Source organism: Mesoplodon bidens (genome assembly GCF_964165515.1).
Source record: "Mesoplodon bidens genome assembly, chromosome: 4".
Lineage (NCBI taxonomy): Eukaryota > Metazoa > Chordata > Mammalia > Artiodactyla > Ziphiidae > Mesoplodon > Mesoplodon bidens.
In genome coordinates this window covers 90,570,182-90,590,322 of record NC_138160.1, presented here as the reverse complement: position 1 = coordinate 90,590,322, position 20,141 = coordinate 90,570,182, and the positions used below count along the sequence as shown (strand labels likewise).

Sequence of the window (20,141 nt, the reverse complement as noted above, 5' to 3'; positions counted from 1 at the left end):
CCTACACCCGATTCTACAACCATGCCCCCCTTGAGGGGCCTGACCCCTAGGGCACTGGTGTTTTGTTGAAAGTGTTTTGTTGTTGTTGTTGAAAGCCAGGAACTACAGAAGTGCACGTGAGGGTGTCACCGTCACCTGCTTATTCCTGTCCCTGATCTGAGAACACCATAGGGCTTCTTCAGAACTGTTCCAAAATTCTCAACTTCTTCCTGAAGTCTAACTACATTTCAATTTGCAGTAATATTAACAGTGTTTATTTGGCATAGAATAAAAAATAGGTGGTATTCCTCAATCTCCTATTTCCCTGGAAGATAGTGAATGGCACAGCCTTGCAGGTGTCATGCCAGGCAGGGGGAGTGGAAGAAAAGCCTAGAGCTTTCTATTTTCAAAGAGCTGGGATCTATCTTTTAAAGTCTTTGTTGTTGTTGTTGGTTTGGTTGTATAAGAGCCACACCATCCATAAAGTTCAAAAGTAGATTAACCAGCACCTCTTCTATCATATGCCCGAGACTACTCCCTTCCTCTTCCCAGGAAATGCAGACACGGCACCAGCACTGCCCGGGATGGGTGTGAATACTGCTACCCTGTGTCTTTGGCTCACCTCTTTCCACTTGTTCCCGAGCTTGTTGATTTGTCATTCCAGGGTATGGGCAGACCCCTAAGCTGAAGGTCTCCCAGAGGAGGATGCCAAAGCTCCACACATCACTCTCAGAGCTGTATCTCCCTGGAGGGTGAACAAAACCACATTCAGGTCACTGGATAAGCGGGTGACCATTTCTGGTTGTGTATGTCTATGTCAGTCACATATTAACATATTTAAACTTACCAGGAATTCAATAACTAGTGATCTTATTTTCTTGACTAGTTTTGCTTTCCAGGAGTAGTAATATTACCAATTAAATGAATAGTCTTCAGGCTGCTACTTTAACCAAGCCACCTTCCAAATCACATTTCCCCACCAAGAACAAATATTCACTCAGTATGCAAGCTTACTTTCTCTGTGGCCTCTAAATGAGATAGATAGTTTATATAAAAAAGATATAAATTTGTACACATCGATGCCTAGGAGATTAAATAAGTTGGAGTTCTGCAATTTTGTCTTCTGCCTGCATCATTTTCTTCCTACTAAAATTACAAACAAACTTAAAGCAATAAGGAAAGTTTCTTAACTTCAATTTTTTACTCCTCACTGTTTACAGATATTCTTACATGCTTAAAATTCTCATTTTCTCCACTGATAGTTTCATTTATGGAAAATACATTTTTCTGTGTTTTGAATAGAGTAGAAATTAACATAGCTGGCTGATAAAAACAACTTCTTTAAATTACATGGTGCTGTGTTTTGTCAAAATATCTTGGTGCACCTGCTTTACTGAATTACATAAGCTAACTCTTAGTTTAGTTTAGTTTTTTTTTCCCTTGGTAATCTTCTAGAGAAACACAGAGATAAAAGCCAATACCAGATATCTTCTGGAATGAATGTGAAATCAAGGAGGGGAGGCAGAAAAGGCTATGAATTTTCAAGATTTTCCAACATATTTCTGCCATTCCAGGATGTATAAATGCTCATCCTCTCAAAATGTCTTGTTACTTTGAGTAGGATGGCCTTTTCTCTTTCTTGAAAACAGTACAATGAGAATGAGAGTATGCCTATGTTATAACTGCTCTGATGTCAGAGTTTGGAGTGTACTTGCTGATCATCGTCTCCAGCTGTGTGAATTAGCTTCCTTCTTACTAGACAGTAATTACGGACATTCACTATGCTAGTCGGTAGGAAGATTAGTTTCCCTGTCTGCATATCAACTCTTTTCATGTTTGGCATCCAATAATTTAAAACTTTTTATGAAAATCATTCAGTGGTTACAAGTTAAGACTAATTAACTCCTTAAGGAAGTACAAAGCATAGAGAGCCAAATACCTTATTTTTGTAAGATAGTATCTAGGAAGAGATCAAGAATGGCCAGTTGTATTATAAACTAAGATCACACTCTAGAAATGAAAGCTTATAACCTAACTCTGTAACCTTGACTTTTAAAAAAAATTTTATTTAACTTTATTATTTTTGTCTGCGTTGGGTCTTCATTGTTGCACGCAGGCTTTCTCTAGTTGCGACGAATGGGGGCTACATTTTGTCGCGGTGTGCGGACTTCTCATTGCCAAGCACGGGCTCTAGGCGTGCGGGCTTCAGTAGTTGTGGCACAGGGGCTCAGTAGTTGTGGCTCACGGGCTTAGTTGCTCTGTGGCATGTGGGATCTTCCCGGACCAGGGCTCGAACCCGTGTCCCCTGTGTTGGCAGGCGGATTCCTAACCACTGCGCCACCAGGGAAGCCCTGTAACCTTGACTTTTGAATCTGGTTTCACTGGATAATTTTTAAAAATTAATTAATAATTCTTTATTTTTCTTATTGAGATATAATTGACATAACATTATATTAGTTTCAGGTGTACAGCATGATGATTTAATATTTGTATATATTGCAAAATAATCACCACGATAAGTCTAGTCAACATCACCATCCATAGTCACCATCCATAGTCATAAACATTTTTTTCTTGTGATGAGAACTTCAAGATCTACTCTCTTAGCAACTTTCAAATATGCAATATAGTACTATTAATTATAGTCACCATGTTTTACATTAGAGCCCCATGACTCATTTGTTTTATAACTGGAATTTGTACCTCTTGACCACCTTCATTCACCCTCCCCCTACCTCCTACTGCTTGACTCTGGCAACCACCAGCCTGTTCTCTGTATCTATGAGAGTGGTTTTGTTGTTGTTGTTTAGATTTCACATATAAATGAGATTATACAGTATTTGTCTTTCTCTGTCTGACTTATTTCCCTTAGCATGATACCCTCAAGGTTCATCCATGTTGTCACAAATGGCATGATTTCACTCTTTGCTAAGGTTGAATAATATTCTATTGTATATACACACCATATCTTCTTTATTCATTCGTCCATTGATGTAAACTTAGGCTATTTCCATATCTTGGCTATTGTAAATAATGCTGCAAATGAACATGGGGGTGCATATTATCTTCTTGAGTTAGCATTTTTGTTTTCTTCAGATAAATACCCAGAAGTGGAACTGCTAGATCATATGGTAGCTCTATTTTTAGCTTTATGAGGAACCTCCACACTGTTTTCCATAGTGGTTGCACCAATTTACATTCCTCCCGACAGTGGAGGAGGGATCCTTTTCTCCACAACCTGGCCAACACTTGTTATTTCTCGTTTTAATAACAGCTGTTCTAACAGGTATGAGGTGATAAGTCACTGTGGTTTTGATTTGCATTTCCCTGATGCTTAGTGATGTTGCGTATCTTTTCATGAAACTGTTGGCCATGTATATCCCTTCTTTGGAAAACTGTCTATTCTGAACTTCTGCCCATTTTTTAATCAGATTGTTTTTTGTCTTGAGTTGCATGAGTTCTTTATATATTTAAATATTAACCCCTATCAGATATACAACTTGCAAATATATTCTCTCATTCGGTAGATGTCCTTTTATTTTGTAAATGGTTTCCTTTGTTGTGCAGAAGCTTTTTAGTTTGAAATAGCCCAACTGGTTTATTTTTGCTTTTGTTGCCTTTGCTTTGATGTCAAATCCAAAAACTCATCTCCAGCACTAGAGCTTACTGCCTATGTTTTCTTCTAGGAGTTTTATGACTTCAGGTCTTATAGTCAAGTCTTTAATCATTTTGAGTTAATTTTTGCATATGGTGTAAGATAGTGGTCTGTTTCATTCTTTGGCATGTGGCTGTCCAGTTTTCCCAACATTTATTGAAGAGATGTCCTTTCTCCATTGTATATTCTTGCCTCCTCTGTCATAAATTAATTGACCATTTATGCATGGGATTATTTCTAGGCTTTCTATTCTGTTCCATTGATCTGTGTGTCTGTTTAATTCTAATACCATGCTGCTTTAAATACAATAGCTTTGTAGTATAGTTTGAAATCAGGGAGCATGATGCCCCTAGCTCTGTACTTCTTCCTCAAGATTGCTTTGACTGTTCAGGGCCTTTTGTGGTTCCACACTAATTTTAGTATTATTTGATCCAGTTATGTGAAAAATGCCATTGGAATTTTGATAGGGATTGCACTGAATCTGTAGATTGCTTTGGGTAGTATGAACATTTTATTAATATTGATTCTTCCAATCCATGAGCATGAAATATCTTTTCATTTACTTGTGTCTTCTTCAGTTTCTTTGGTTGTGTCTGATAGTTTTCAATGTACAGGTTTTTCACCTCCTTGATGAAATTTATTCCTAGATATTTTATTGTTTTTGATGCAATTATAAATGGAACTGTTTCCTTAATTTCTCTTTCTGATAATTTGTTATTAGTGTATAGAAACACAACAGATTTTTGTATTTTGACTTTGTATCCTGCAATTTACTGTATTCATTGATTAGTTCTAACAGTTTCTTGGTGGAGACTTTAGGATTTTCTATATAATATCATTTCATCTGCAAATAAGGACAGTTTTACTTCTTCCTTTCCAAATGGGATTCCTTTTATTTCTTTCTCTTGCCTAATTGCTGTGGCTAGGACTTCCAATACTATGTTGAATAAAAGTGGTGAGAGTGGGCATCCTTGTCTTGTTCCTGTTCTTAGAGGAAAAGCTTTCAGATTTTTACTGTGAACTGTGATGTTAGCTGTGGGCTTGTCATATGTGACCTTTATTATGTTGAGGTACATTTCCTCTGTACCCACTTTGTTGAGAATTTTTATCTTAATGGGATGTTGAGTTTTGTCCAATGCTTTTTCTGTATCTATTGAGATGATATGATGATGTGATTTTTAGCCTTTATTTTGTTAATGTGGTGCATCATGTTGATTGATTTGCAGATGTTAAACCATCCTTGTATCCTTGGAATAAATCCCACTTGATCATGATGTGTGATCCTTTTATTATTTAATGTATTACTGAATTCCGTTTGCTAACATTGTGTTGAGAATTTTTGCTTCTGTGTTCATCAGGAACAATGGCAGAAGAGAGGGGAGGAGACTCCTCAGTCAGGATTGGAGCAGATCCAGAGGGGCTCTCCCAGGAAGGTTAGATTCATAGTTTACTTGATGTGCCCGAACTTCTTGAGGTGACATTGATGTAGGTGCTGAAGCATCTGGGGGTGAAATACTGGTCAGTACCTCAAGCCAGGTTCTGTGTCACCAGCTGCTGCACGTCCACATCCTGAAATCTTGAATGTGGACTCAACCTGGCCATGGTTATACTCTGCAGCCCCTCCAAGTAATTTTCTTTTCTTGTGATGTCTTTGTCTGGTTTTGATATCAGAGTAATGATGGACTCATAAAATGAGTTTGGGAGTATTCCCTCTTCTGTTTTGGAAGAGTTTGAGAACGACTGGTATTAATCTTCTTTGAATGTATGGTAAAATTCACCAGTGAAGCCATTCATTCCTAGACTTCTTTTTGTTGAGAGGTTTTTTTGTTACTGATTCAATTTCAGAAGGTTTTTGAGAGATTTTTTTCATTTTTTCTAGGTTGTCCAGTTTGTTGGCATATAGTTGTTCATAGAAGCCTCTTACCATCCTTTGTATATCTGTGGTATCAGTTGTAATGTCTCATTTTTCATTTTTAACTGTTTTGATTTGGTTTCTGTCACTTTTCTTTCTTGCTGAGTGTAGCTAAAGTTTTGTCAATTCTATCATTTCAAAGAAAGAGCTATTAGTTTCATTGATCTTTTCTATTGTCTTTTTAGTCTTTATTTCATTTATTTCTGCTCTGATCTTTGTTATTTCCTTCCTTCTAATAACTTTGGGTTTATTTGTTCTTCTTCTAGTTCCTTGAGGTGTGATGTTATGTTGTTTGAGATCTTTCTTGTTTCTTGAGGTAGGCATTTATTACTATGAACATACATCTCAGAACTGCTTTTACTGCATCACCTAACTTTTGGTATGTTCTATTTCCATTTTAATTTGTCTCAAGGTAATTTTGACTTTTCTTTTGATTTATTCTGTGACCCATTGGTTGTTCAGTAGCATGTTTAATTTCCACATATTTGTGAATTTCCTAGCTTTCTTCTTGTAATTGACTTCTAGTTCCATACTGTTGTGGTCAGAAAAGATGCTTGATGTGATTTCAGTCTTGTTAAATTTATTAAGACTTGTTTTGTGGCCTAACATATAATCTGTCTTGGGGAATATTCCACATGCACTAGGAAAGAATATGTATTCTGCTTCTTTTGGATGGCATGTGTATACTGATCTATAGATATCTATATTTATATATATATCTGTTAAGTTCATCTGGTCTAAAGTGTCATTTAAGGCTGACATTTCCTTACTGATTTTCTGTCTGATCTTTACATTGACTCAAGTAGGGTACTAAAGTCTCCTACTATTATTGTATTGCTGTTTATTTCTCCTTTTAGGTCTGTTAATATTTGTTTTATATATTTAAGTATTCCTATGTTAGGTGCATAAATACTTACAAATTTTATATCCTCTTGTTGGATTGACCTCTTTATCATTATGTAATGCCCTCCTTTGTCTCTGATTACAGTCTTTGTTTTAAAATCTACTTTGTTTGATATAAATATAGCCACCCCAGCTTCCTTTTGGTTTCTATTTGCATGGAATATCTTTCTCCACCCCTTCACTTTTAGTCTTTGTGTGTCCTTATGTCTGCGATGAGTCTCTTGTAGGCAGCATATAGATGGGTCTTATTTTTTATTCCATTCAGCAACTCTGTCTTTTGACTGGCAAATTTAGTCCCTTTACATTTAACATTGTTATTGATATGTATGTACTTATTACCATTTTAATTCCTTTCTCGCTGTTTTATAGTTCCCCTCTGTTCCTTACTTCTTCACTTGCTCTCTTCCTTTGTGGTTTGATGACTTTCTTTAATGGTATGCTTAGATTTTTCTCATTATCATTACTGTATCTACTATAGATTTTGACTTTGTGGTAACCATGAGGCTTACATATAACAACTTACATTTTTAAGTTGATTAAAAAAACTGAAGATTGAACACATTCAAAAGCTCTACATTTTCACTACCCCCTGCCTTGTTTTATGTTTCTGATGTCAGATTTTACATCTATTTATCTTGTATATCCCTTAACTAATTTTTGTAGTTATAGTTTTAATTTTTTTGTCTTTAACCTTCATACTACCTTTATAAGTGACTGATCCACTACCTTACTACATATTTACCTTTGCCAGTGAGATATATATACTTTCATATATTTTCTTGTTACTAATTAGCAACCTTTCTTTTTAGCTTAGAGAAGTCCCTTTACCATTCCTTGTAAGGCCAGTTTAGTGGTGATGAACTCTTTTAGATTTTGCTTATCTGGAAAACTCTTTCTCTCTCCTTCAATTTTGAATGATAACTTTGCCAAGTAGAGTATTCTTTGTTGGAATTATTTTTCTTTCAGCACAGTGAATATATCATGCCATTCCTTTCTTGCATGCAAAGTTTCTGTTGAAATATTTGCTGGTAGTTGTATGGGGAATCCCTTGTATATAACAAGTTGTTTTTCTCTTGCTGCTTTTAAGATTTTCTTTAACTTTTGACACTTTAAATATAATGTGTTTGGTGTGGGTCTCTTTGGATTCATCATCTTATTTGGAACACTGTGGGTTTCCTGATCTGGATGTCTCTTTCCTTTCCCAGGTAGGAAATCTTCAGGCATTATATCTTTTTTTTTCTTTAAATAAATTTATTTATTTTTTATTTACTTATTTTTGGCTGCGTTGGGTTTTTGCTGCTGCGTGAGGGCTTTCTCTAGTTGTGGCGAGCGGGGGCTACTCTTTGTTGCGGTGCATGGGCTTCTTTCTCATTGTGGTGGCTTCTCTTGTTGTGGAGCACGGGCTCTAGGCATGCGGGCTTCAGCAGTTGTGGTGCACAGGCTCAGTAGTTGTGGCTCACAGCATCTAGAGCGCAGGTTCAGTAGTTGTGGCGCACGGGCTTAGCTGCTCTGCAGCATGTGGGATCTTCCCAGACCAGGGATCGAACCCATGCTCCCTGCATTGGTAGGTGGATTCCCAACCACTGTGTTGCCAGGGAAGTCCCCCATTATATCTTCAAATAAGTTTTCTGCCCCTTCTTTTCTCTCTCTCCTCCATCTGGGACTCCTATAATGTAAATATTAGTCTGCTAGATGTTGTCTCATAAGTCCCTTAAGCCCTCTTGGCTTTTTTCATTCTTTTTTCTTTTTATTGCTGTGATTGGATGAGTTCCATTGCCCTTTGAGCTCACTGATCCTTTATTCTGCTTCATGTAGTATGATGTTGAACCTCTTTAGCATATTTTTCAATTCAGTTATTGTATTCTTCAACTCTATGTCTTTTCTTTGGTACCTTCTTATATTTTCTATCTCTTTGTTGAAATTCTCACTATGTTCATCCATTCTTTACCAACTTTAACATTTTATCAGGTGGATAAAGTATGTCCATTTCGTGAAGGTTTTTTTCTGAGGTATTATCTTGTTCTTTCGTTTGGAACACATTCCTCATTTTGCTTGACTTCCTGTGTTCAAGTGTTCATTTCCATGCATTAGATGAAATAGCCACCTCTCCCAGTCCTGAAGGAGTGGCCTCCTGTAGGAGGTAAAACTTACCATCCAGCTCTGACCTAACTCTCCATTTTCTCTCAAGCCTTTGTGATTGTCCAAGCAGCCTATTTTATTTTTTAATAGCTCCTAGTAGTTGAAGGTGTTCCAAGACCTGTCAGTGTCCCAAAGAGGAATATCTAGCACATAGATTCAGGCTGATTGGAAGCCAGACCCTCAGGCAGCAACTTTAAAGCATGCAAATATATACAGTCCTGTCAGACTGCAAGTGTAAGCCATGCTGGCTATCAGAGCCAGGAGATCTGGAATGTACCCTGGATTACAGTCACAAAAATAGGGGCTCCAGACAAGTGTGTAAGTTCCTTTCTGGGAGATACTGACAAATTGTGGCGAGGCAGAGTGAGTCACAAAATCGTGTTCTCTGGCCTGCATTCCCTGAGAGCACCTTGATAGGCTTCTAGACATGTGACAAACTGGGAGCCTGCCCTCAGGCTGAAGCTCCAGCACAAGATTATAGGCCTTTCATGGAAAGACTGTGCTCCTGGGTCTGTTGCCTCTTGCTGTGCCCTGAGGGTGGTATCTGTTTAAGAACGCTTTCTCAGTTCTGTGGGACCCAGGAGTGTCAGCCCTGCTGGTCACCAGAGCCAGGCAATGTAGAGGTGTCTCCTGGCAGCAGCTGAAAAAACTGAGGCACCAGACAAGTGTTTAAGCTCCTTTCTTGGAGACACCAGTGAACTAGAGTGAGGCAGAGGGATAGCAAAAAGACGGCATCCACCAGCCTCATTCCCTGAGAGCCATTCTGTAGGCCCCTAGAAGTGTGCCAGACCAGAAGCCTGCCCCTCAGGCCAAAGCTCCTGGATAAGCAAATGGTATTTATCAGAAAGACTGGGGGTGTGCTTCAGTCTGCTGCCAGTGCAGTGCCTTGGGAGGTGGCAGTCTGCCAAAAACTCACTCTCAGATTGTTACAGTCCTGTGGGTTCCAGGAATACACGACCACTGGTCTCCAGAGCCTGGTGATCAAAGGGTGTCCCCTGGGTGGCAGCTACAAAAACCAGGGCACCAGACATGTGTAAAAGCTCCCCTCTGGGAGATACTGGCACTCTGGATCATAGCAGAGGGAAAGCATGAAGATGGTGCCTGCCAGCCTCTGTCCCTAGAGACACCCTGTCAGGGCCCTAGATGCATTAAATTAGATGCCTGCCCCTGAGGCTAATGCATTAAGATTAGCAAGTGAAGCTCTTTCATGTAAAGTCTAGGAGTCTCTCCATAGCTGCTTCTGCGCTGGGCCCTGGGGTGGGTGAGCCCTTTAAGAAGCAGTTCTCAGCTTTCTAAAGCCTTGAGGGTCTCATGGATGCAAGCCCAGATCATTTTCAAAGCCAGATGTTTTGGGGGCTCATCTCTCAGGTGCAGGTCTTAAAAGATAGGATGCCTGATATTCCTTTGCTCCTCAGGGAGAAGCTATAGGTTTTGAGTTCCCTCCTGATTGTGGGTCACTGAACCAGGGGTGGGATTTAGGGCAACATTTTAAGTCAGCTGCTCCTACCTGCTTCCATGTGGCTTTTTTCCTCCTTTGCCCAATGTGTACGAGTTGCTCAGCTAGTTTTTAGGTTTTTTTCAGGGGCAAATGTTCCATATGTAGCTGTAGATTCAATGTGTCTGTGGGAGGAGGTGAGTTCAGGATCTACCTATATCACCATCTTGACCTGAAACCTTGCTGGATAATTGTAATGGGCTAAAAGTTACTATCAGCCATATAGCACATTGCTAGTTTTCCATGTCTCATTTGATGCTCACAGTACCCTTTGCAGGGGAAGACACTATCATTCTCATTTGCAAATTAGAAAACATAGGTGTAGAGAAATAGATCACTTGCTAAGGTCATGCAACTAATGACATGACTGGTTGGGAAACCTGGTCCTGATGGCTGATCCAGGACTCTCTACATTATAAATCCTACCTCTCTTGCATTTCAGAGTACTTAGTTACTTCACAGTAATTAAATTTCTATGGGTTGTATCAGCCCCAAGTTCGCAGGTGACAAATGAAAAAATTTCTTTTAATGATTGTTACACAGATTGTTTTATTCCTTAGTTGGAAATCAGTATCTTATTTGCCCCTTACAATCACAGTACCTTTGGTAACAGCTGTACTGAGGAGGCAGTATATGCTGAAGAAGCTATGAAGTACGCTACCACTGTGTGCTTAAAAAGGGGGGGAGATATGTACAATTAGATGGCTGAGAAATCTCTGAGAAGAATACAACAATATGATAAGAGTATTTGCCTTTAGGAAGGGGAATTACATGGCTAGAGACAAGGGTGGGGAGAGGGGCTTACATTTCATTGTAGGCCCTTTACATACTGCTTGACTAAAACAAAACAAAGCAAAAACAAGTTTATGCATCATCTTTTCAAAAATTAAATGACAACACTAATGACAAAATAATGGTGAAAATAACTTTAATTCTATGTCCCTAAGCTAAAATTTCAGAGAGGTTTCTTAGACTGAAGGGGTTTTCCATCCACCCTAACCCCACACTGCCTGGAGACTTGGGCAGCATTTCATCTACTCAGAGGGCAAAACTGAAAAAAAGAATCCGTGGGGTAAAAAAGACCCCTGGAAATGAGGCAAAATTTTACCACCAATCATAAATTGATATTTGCATAAAACATGGAAGAAGCGGAACAAAAAATAACACTTTCATAAAATATTTATATTTTCTCTTGTTAAAAAAATGCTAGGATTCAGAGCCAATCTTCAGTAATTTTAGTCTATGAGAACTAAATTTCTCAGGGTTGCCATGACACTTGTAGACACTCAGGAACTCCCTCATTGGATTGGGTAACAAATACTCCCCACTTCTTTCTCATCCTATTAAAAATCTCTCCCTCATCTAAATTGTTCTGCATTTTATTTTTTATTTTTTATCAATTTTTTAAATTGAAGTATAGTTGATTACAAGGTTGTTTTAATTTCTGCTGTACAGCAAGGTAATTCAGTTATACATAAACATTCTTTTTTTTAAATATTATTTTCCATTATGGTTTCTCATAGAATATTGAATATAGTTCTCTGTGCTTATCCATTGTTGTTTATCCATTCATAACGCTACATCTGCTAATCCCAACCTCCCATTCCATCCCTTCCCCAACCCCCTCCCCCTTAGCAACCACCAGTCTGTTCTCTGTGCCCATGATTCTGTTTCTGTCTCATAGATAGGTTCATTTGTGTCATATTTTGGATTCCACATATAAGTGATATCATATGGTATTTCTCTTTCTGACTTCACTTAGTATGATAATCTCTAGTTGCATCCATGTTGCTGAACATGGCATTATTTCGTTCTTTATTCCATTGTATATGTGTTCCACATCTTCTTTATCCATTCATCTGTGGATGGAAATTTAGGTTGTTTCCATGTCTTAGCTATTGTAGATGCTGCTGCTGTGAACATAGGGGTGCATGTATCTTTTTGAATTATAGTTTTGTGTGGGTATACACTCAGGAGTGAGATTGCTGGATCATATCATAATTCTATTTTTGGTTTTCTGAGGAACTGTTTTCCACAGTGGCTGCACCAACTTACATTCCTACCAACAGTGTAGGAGAGGTCCCTTTTCTCCACACCCTCTACAGCATTTATTGTTTGTAGACTTTTTAATGATGGCCATTCCGACTGATGTGAGGTGGTACCTCATTGTAGTTTTGATTCGCATTTCTCTAATAATTAGCGATGTTGAGCATATTTTCATGTGCCTGTTGGCCATCTGTATGTCTTCTTTTGAGAAATGTCTCTTTAGGTCTTCTGCCCATTGTTTGATTGGGTTGTTTGTTTTTTATGTTGTTGAGTTGTATGAGCTATTTATATATTTTGGAAATTAAGCCCTTGTTAGTCATGTAACTTGCAAATATTTTCTCCCATTCTGTAAGTTGTCTTTTCGTTTTGTTTTTGGTTTCCTTTGCTGTGCAAAACCTTGTAAGTTTACTTAGGTCACATTTGTTTACTTTTGTTTTTATTTCTATTGCCTTGGGAGATTGACCTAAGAAAACATTGGTATGATTTATGTAAGAGAATGTTTTGCCTATGACCTCTTCTAGGAGTTTTATGGTGTCATGTATTATGTTAAAGTCTTTAAGCCATTTTGAGTTTATTTTTGTGTATGGTGAGATGGTGTGTTGTTCTGCATTTTATAAAGTTAACATTGAAGACTGCTAAAAGAGGTCCCTCACTGCCAATCAAAGATCTTCTTGCCTGTCTTTATTATATGACATACCAAATTTAGGTCTGGTTCTTAAAGATATTTGGAATTAGAATTTTGATTTGTAAATACTTTAGTCAGCTTGAAATTCAACTAAAATACACTGTGATTGAAAGGCAGGATTTTACTTGGCATAATTGCTTAGCAGTAAGAGGAGTTTTAAAGGCAGTGTAATATAGAGAATCTGGCAAACAGGGTTAAGAACACATTCTAGAGAGCTGGATTTTATTGATAAGGTTTTAGGGCTCCCAAGTCCAGCTCCAGCTCCTTTATAGGGATGCTGTAAGAATCAAGAAGAAGGTGCTTAACAATGTTTTGTCATCTAAAGAAAACCTCTGCATAAATAAAAAGAATACAGTCCTTTCTTTTACCCTGTGATTGTTCTCCTTAGGAATATAGCTTTAGAGTAATAACCACCCCAGAGAAGAATCACTGTGGAAAATAGCAGGGCTGCCATTTTCTCTAGATTTTGAGGAATGGTGGAATTAGTTTGTGATCTGCAAAGCTTGCAAAAGCTTCTCTTGCCAGCACATGGGAAGACACACTAAGGGTGAGGATTAGTATCTGTGGAGTATTAAGTTAAAAATTTCATTGTTGGGAACTAGAACAGCTTAGTCAATTTCTCACAATGACAACTACCTACACTTATCTATGCCATAGCATTGCTGATATGCAAAATACAAAGCAGATTCTGGTGTCTCGATCCACCCCAGTTCACTTCCAAAACAATAACATTCCAAAGCTTTATCTGGAAAACATTTGGTGGTTCCTCAATAAGTTAAGCACAGAATTACCATATTACCTAGTGTGTACTCAGAATAAATGAAAATAGGTCCTCAAATAAATCCTGGCATACAGATGTTTATAGCAGAATTATTCACAACAGCCAAAAGGTAAACACTGCTCAAATATACATCAATGAACAGATAAATAAATGGTGGCAAATATATACAGCAGAATGATTATTCAGCCATAAAAAGGAGTAAAATAATGACACATGCTACAACATGGATGAACCTTGAAAACATTATACTAAGTGAAAGAAGTCACATACCAAAGGTCACATATTGTATGATTCCATTTATATGAAATATGCAGAATAGGTAAATACATAGCAACAAAAAGCAGATATGTGGTTGCCAGTGGCCGAGGGAAGGAAGGAATGGGGAGTAACTGCTTAATATGGGCATAAATACTATTTTGGAGTGATGACAGTGTTTTAGAACTAGACAGAGGCAGTGGTTGCACACCACAGTGAATGTACTAAATGCCATTGAATTGTTTGCTTTAAAATGGTTAATTTTATCTTACAAGAATTTCACCTCCAAGCTCTTTCTAAGTTACCTGGTCTTTAATTAAGCCATTAAGACATTTGTAAATACCTTATTAATTTTTCATGGTGAAGTAATTTTTCACTTTAAATCAATAAAGAATCATTTTATGATATTTTCAGTTTAATTTTTATTTTATATTGGAGTATACTTGGTTTACAATGTTCTGTTTCAAGTATACATCAAAGTGATTCAGTTATATATACACACATATATCCATTCCTTTTCAGATTTTTTTCCCTTATAGGTCATTATAGAACATTGAGTAGAATTCCCTGAGCTATATACAGTAGGTCCTTGTTGATTATCTGTTTTATAGATAGTAGTGTGTATATGTTAATCCCAAACTCCTAATGTATCCCCACCCCCAACCTTTCCCCTTTGGTAACCATAAGTTTGTTTTCAAAGTCTGTGAGTCCGTTTCTGTTTTGTAAATAAGTTCATTTGTATCATTTTTTTAAACATTCCACATGTAAGTAATATCACATGATATTCACCTTACTCTGTCAGACATACTGCACTTAGTATGACGATCTCTAGGTCCATCCATATTGCTGCAAATGGCATTATTTTGTTCTTTTTTATGGCTGAGTAATATTCCACTGTATATATGTACATCTTTATCCATTCCTCTGTCAATGGACATTTAGGTTGCTTCCATGTCCTGGCTATTGTAAATAGTGCTGAAATGAACATTGGGGTGCATGTACTTTTGGAATTATGGTTTTCTCCAGATATATGTCCAGGAGTGGGATTGCTGGAGCACATGGTAGTTCTGTTTTTAGCTTTTTAAGGAACCTACATATTGTTCTCCATAGTGGTTGTACCAATTTACATTCCCACCAACAGTGTAGGAAGGTTCCCTTTTCTCCACATCCTCCCCAGCATTTATTGTTTGTAGACTTTTTGATGACAGCCATTCTGACTCATGTTAGGTGATACCTCATTGTAGTTTTGATTTGCATTACTCTAATAATTAGCGATGTCGAGCATCTTTTCATGTGCCTGTTGGTCATCTGTAAGTTTTTTTTGGAGAAATGTCTATTTAGATCTTATGCACATTTTTTGATTGGGTTGTTTGTTTTTTTTATATTAAGCTGCATGAGCTGTTTGTGTATTTTGGAGATTAATTCCTTGTCAGTTGCTTCATTTACGAATATTTTCTCCCATTCTGTGGGTTGTCTTTTCATTTTGTTTATGTTTCCTTTGCTGTGCAAAAGCTTTTAAGTTTCATTAGGCCCCATTTGTTTATTTCTGTTTTTATTTTCATTACTCTAGGAAGTGGATCCAAAAAGACCTTTCTGCAATTTATGTCAAAGAGTGTTGTGCCTGTGTTTTCCTCTAAGAGTTTTATAGTATCCGGCCTTACATTTAGCTCTTTAATCCATTTTGAGTTTATTTTTGTGTATGGTGTTAAAGAATGTTCTAATGTCATTCTTCTAGATGTAGCTGTTCTTTCTTTTAGATGTAGCTGCTAGTATTTGGTTGAGGATTTTTGTGTCTATGTTCATTAGTGATATTGGCCTGTACTTTTCTTTCTTTGTGATATTTTTGTCTGGTTTTGGTAACGGTGATGTGGCCTCGTAGAATGAGCTTGGGAGTGTTCATTCCTCTACAATTTTTTTGGAATAGTTTCAGAAGGATAGGTGTTAACTCTTCTCTAAATGTTTGATAGAATTCGCCTATGAAGCCATCTGGTCTTGGACTTTTGTTTGTAGGGAGTCTTTAAATCACAGTTTCAAGTTCAGTACTTGTGATTGGTCTGTTCATATTTTCTATTTATTCCTGGTTCAGTCTTGGAAGATTGTACCTTTCTAAGAATTTGTCGACTTCTTCTAGGTTGTCCATTTTATTGGTGTATAGTTGCTTGTAGTAGTCTCTTATGATCCTTTGTATTTCTTTGGTGTCCATTGTAACTTCTCCTTTATCATTTCTAATTTTATTGATTTGAGCTCTCTCCCTTTTTTTCTTGATGAGTCTAGCTAAAGGCTTATCAATCTTGTATATCATTTCAAAGAACCAGCTTTTAGTTTCATTGATCTTTGCTGTTGTTTTCTTTGTCTCTATTTTATGTATTTCTTTGCTGATTTTGATGATTTCTTTCCTTCTACTAACTTTGGGTTTCATTTGTTCTTTCTCTGATTGCTTTAGGTGTAAGTTTAGGTTGTTTATTTGAGATTTTTCTTGTTTCCTGTGTTAAGATTGTATTGCTATAAACTTCCCTCTTAGAACTGCTTTTGCTGTGTCCCATAGGTTTTTGGATCATCGTGTTTTCATTGTCATTTGTCTCTAGGTATTTTTTGATTTCCTCAGTCATCCATTGGTTATTTAGTAATATTGTTTAGCCTCCACATGTTTGTCTTTTTTACAGCTTTTTTCTTGTAGTTGATTTTTAGTCTCACAGCGTTGTGCTTGGAAAAGATGCTTGATTTCAATTTTCTTAAATTTGCCGAGGCTTGATTTGTGACCCAAGATGTGATCTGTTGTGGAGAATGCTCCATGTGCACTTGAGAAGAAAGTGTAATCTGCTGCTTTTGGATGGAATGCTCTATAAATATCAATTAAGTCCATTTGGTCTAATGTGTCATTTAAGGCCTGTGTTTCTTTACTGATTTTCTGTCTGGATGATTTGTCCATTGATGAAAGTGGGGTGTTAAAGTCCCCCATTATTATTGTGATAATGTTGACTTCTTTTATGGCTGTTAGCATTTGCCTTATATATTGAGGTGCTTCTATGTTGGGTGCATATATATTTACAATTGTTATATCTTCTTCTTGGATTGATCCCTTGATCATTATGTAGTGTTCTTTTTTGTCTCTTGTAACAGTCTTTATTTTAAAGTCTATTTTGTCTGATATGTGTATTGCTATTCCAGCTTTCTTTTGATTTTCATATGTATGGAATACTATCTTCCATTCCCTCACTTTCAGTCTGTATGTGTTCCTGGATCTGAAGTGGGTCTCTTGTAAACAGCATATAGATGGGTCTTGGTTTTGTATCCATTCATCCAGTCTGTGTCTTTTGGTTGGAGCATTTAATCCATTTACATGTAAGGTAATTATCGATATGTATGTTCTTATTGCCATATTGTTAATTGTTTGGGATTTGTTTTTTTAGGTCTTTTTTTTCTTACCTTCCTCTTTTGTTATATTCTCTTGTGATTTGGTGACTATCTTTAGTGTTGTGTTTAGACTGCTTTTCCTATTTTTTGTGTGTATCTATTGTAGAATTTTAGTTTGTGGTTTTGATATAGCAGTTTGAGGTTTTGATATAGCAGTCTATATATGTCAAGATTGTTTTAAGTTGCTGGTCTCTTATTTTCAAATGCATTTCCAATATCCTGAATTTGTACTCTCCTATTATCATGACTGCTGGTTTTGATATCTTATTTGCATGTGGATGACTTTCTACCTTTACTGCATGTTTGCCTTTACTGGTCAGTTTTCGCATTTGTAATCTTCTTGTTTCTAGTTGTGGCCTCTTCTTTTCCACCTAAAGAAGTTCCTTTAACATTTGTTGTAAAGCTGGTTTGGTGGTGCTGAATTTTCTTAGCTTTTGCTTGTCTGTAATGCTTCGCTTTCTCTGTCAAATCTGAATGAGAGGCTTGCTGGGTGGAATATTCTCTTTTTTTTCTTTTTTTTTGCAGTATGCGGGCCTCACTGTTGCGGCCTCTCCTGTTGTGGAGCACAGGCTCCGGATGCACAGGCTCAGCGGCCATGGCTCACGGGCCCAGCCGCTCTGTGGCACGTGGGATCTTCCCGGACCGGGGCACGAACCCGTGTCCCCTGCATCGGCAGGCGGACCCTCAACCACTGCACCACCAGGGAAGCCCTAGGTAGAATATTCTTGGTTGTAGAATTTTCCCTGTCATCACTTTAAATATATCTTGCCACTCCCTCTGGCCTGCAGAGTTTCTGCTGAAAAACCAGCTGATAAACCTTATGGGGATTTCCTAGTATGTTATTTGTTGCTTTTCTCTTACTGTTTTTAACACATAATTGACTGGGGGATTTTTTGCAGAAAATAATGTCTATGGCCAGGCGATTTGTTATGTAAGTAAATATTGAAACACCTGTGTTTGAGTAAATATCAACAACTTTTTTTTCACTTAATGTATTTATTTGAAACTTTGTACATGTCTTACTAAAGTATTCTAATATTTCATTAGAGTGTGATAGGCAGTATAGCAGGCACCTCTGTGCAGGGGAACAGAACATCTATTACAAATATATTGTGTTTCACTGCATTTTCCCCTGTTAGAGCAGACTCTACACTTTCTGGTGGCATTTGTTTTTTTAGTCCTGTGGGTATTGTTTCCTCTAGAATACGTTCTTTTATTTTACCTGATAGTTGACAAGGTGGATCTTTGTGGGGGGCTCTTTTAGAAATGCCACAAGAAGGACCAGGTGCAGGACTACCACTGCATTCACCAGAATTGTCAGTTACCCATTCTCTAGCTACTGCTAACGAAAATTGCTTGTTAAGTCATTTTATTCTGTGAATTAAGGCTACAATAAATTTTAAACTCATTGAATAAACCACAGCTACTCAAATAGAAACCCACTTTCTTATTACCATTTTTGAGTTTTCCAGAGGATATTGAAGTTTGCCAGATATTGATTGGATCGATCAACTCCTTTCATACATTTATTATACTCTAATATACAAGTGGGTTAATTATCTGATGGCCAGTCTTCCTGTCTTCCTTTCCTGTAGATGCTATGGAGGCATCATGAAGAGTTGTCACCATGCAGACTAACCTCTTGTCTTTCCATATAAGAAGAATCACTTCTCCCTTCCATAAGAATGTCATTTCTCCCCTCTGTAGATTTTTAGATTTCTTCTTTAATTGGTTTGGTAGACCATGATTCTCTCTTATAGTCCCACAAAATCTGGTTTTATTTTTCAACAGTATTTCAGATGTGGACACACTGTTGTAATAATTGTCTTCGTAAATATGGTGCCATGAACCAAGATAAGGTTGTAGGACCAATAATATTGTTTCTTGCAGTTTCTTTCCTTCACCCATGTAAATCTCAAGGTAGCATATATATCATTTCATTTTCGGTAAGCATGCTGACCAAAATTCCATATTTTGTAAGTTTTCTGGGAATACAGGTTTTGAATCTGAGTCATCCTCTCCACTCTATCATTGCCTCCTCAAGTGATAGCTCTTGTTTGGGCATACAGATCAATTGAAATTTTGGTAGAAAATAATACAAAAGAGGTTTAGCTTTTGAAGTTCTGTCTGCGGGAAGTGCAGTTTCTGAGTTATGGTTAAAGTAAAGAAATATTATTTGTTTGAACCTTCTTGTCATAATCTTTGGAAAGACAGGTGTTTCAAGTAAGGGATCAGTCGACCAGTATTCTTTCCAGTGTGACTTTATTTGTCCCATCAAAATTATTAATCCAAGAAACTTCTTCATGTCACTACTGGTTACATCAGTCCATTTTAAATCCTTATCATAGTTTTTATATGATTTTTCATTCTGCTGGTGATACTAGTTTGTTTGAGAAGTGACCAACTCGAAAAAGTCGTTACCAAAAATTAATTGTTATTTCACTAACACTTTGTGGGTTATTACAGTCAGCAGTTACACCTGACACACCTGTAAAGTCTTTTAATTTTCATGAAATGTTGTCTTCAATCCACTCTTCTGTAGAAGCAAAGGAGCATCCTCCAGCACCGTGAGTTTCATTTTCACTTTCCGTATCAGTATCAATCACTAAGGTTTTTTGTCTTTTTGTTGGTCTAATATTCACATCGTATGAATCAGAACTATATTCTGAAGAACTATCATCTTCTGAGACACTAGTATATATGTTGCTCAGAGAAAGTATCTGCATAAAATTCACCAAAAAATCTTCTTCACTCAAAATTTAGCGATGCATCATTTTTGAAAATTTTATGGTAATAAACTTGTGTTTATAATATACACAAGGTTGGAACAAAAACCTAACAGAGCAAAATGTGAATGATAATGACATCATAAGTTGT

At 37.2% G+C, this 20,141-nt stretch overlaps 1 protein-coding gene across 4 annotated transcripts in view; it reads right to left on the bottom strand.

Annotated features, from left to right (window-relative positions):
- FER (FER tyrosine kinase) overlaps positions 1-20,141 on the bottom strand; it is a 481,592-nt gene that overhangs the window by 4,838 nt on the left and 456,613 nt on the right. For all 4 annotated transcript variants that reach the window (XM_081230856.1, XM_081230854.1, XM_081230857.1 and 1 more), the window contains one exon: positions 602-724. In XM_081230856.1, the coding sequence (XP_081086982.1) occupies positions 602-724 (123 nt within the window). The remainder of the gene's footprint in view (positions 1-601; positions 725-20,141) is intronic.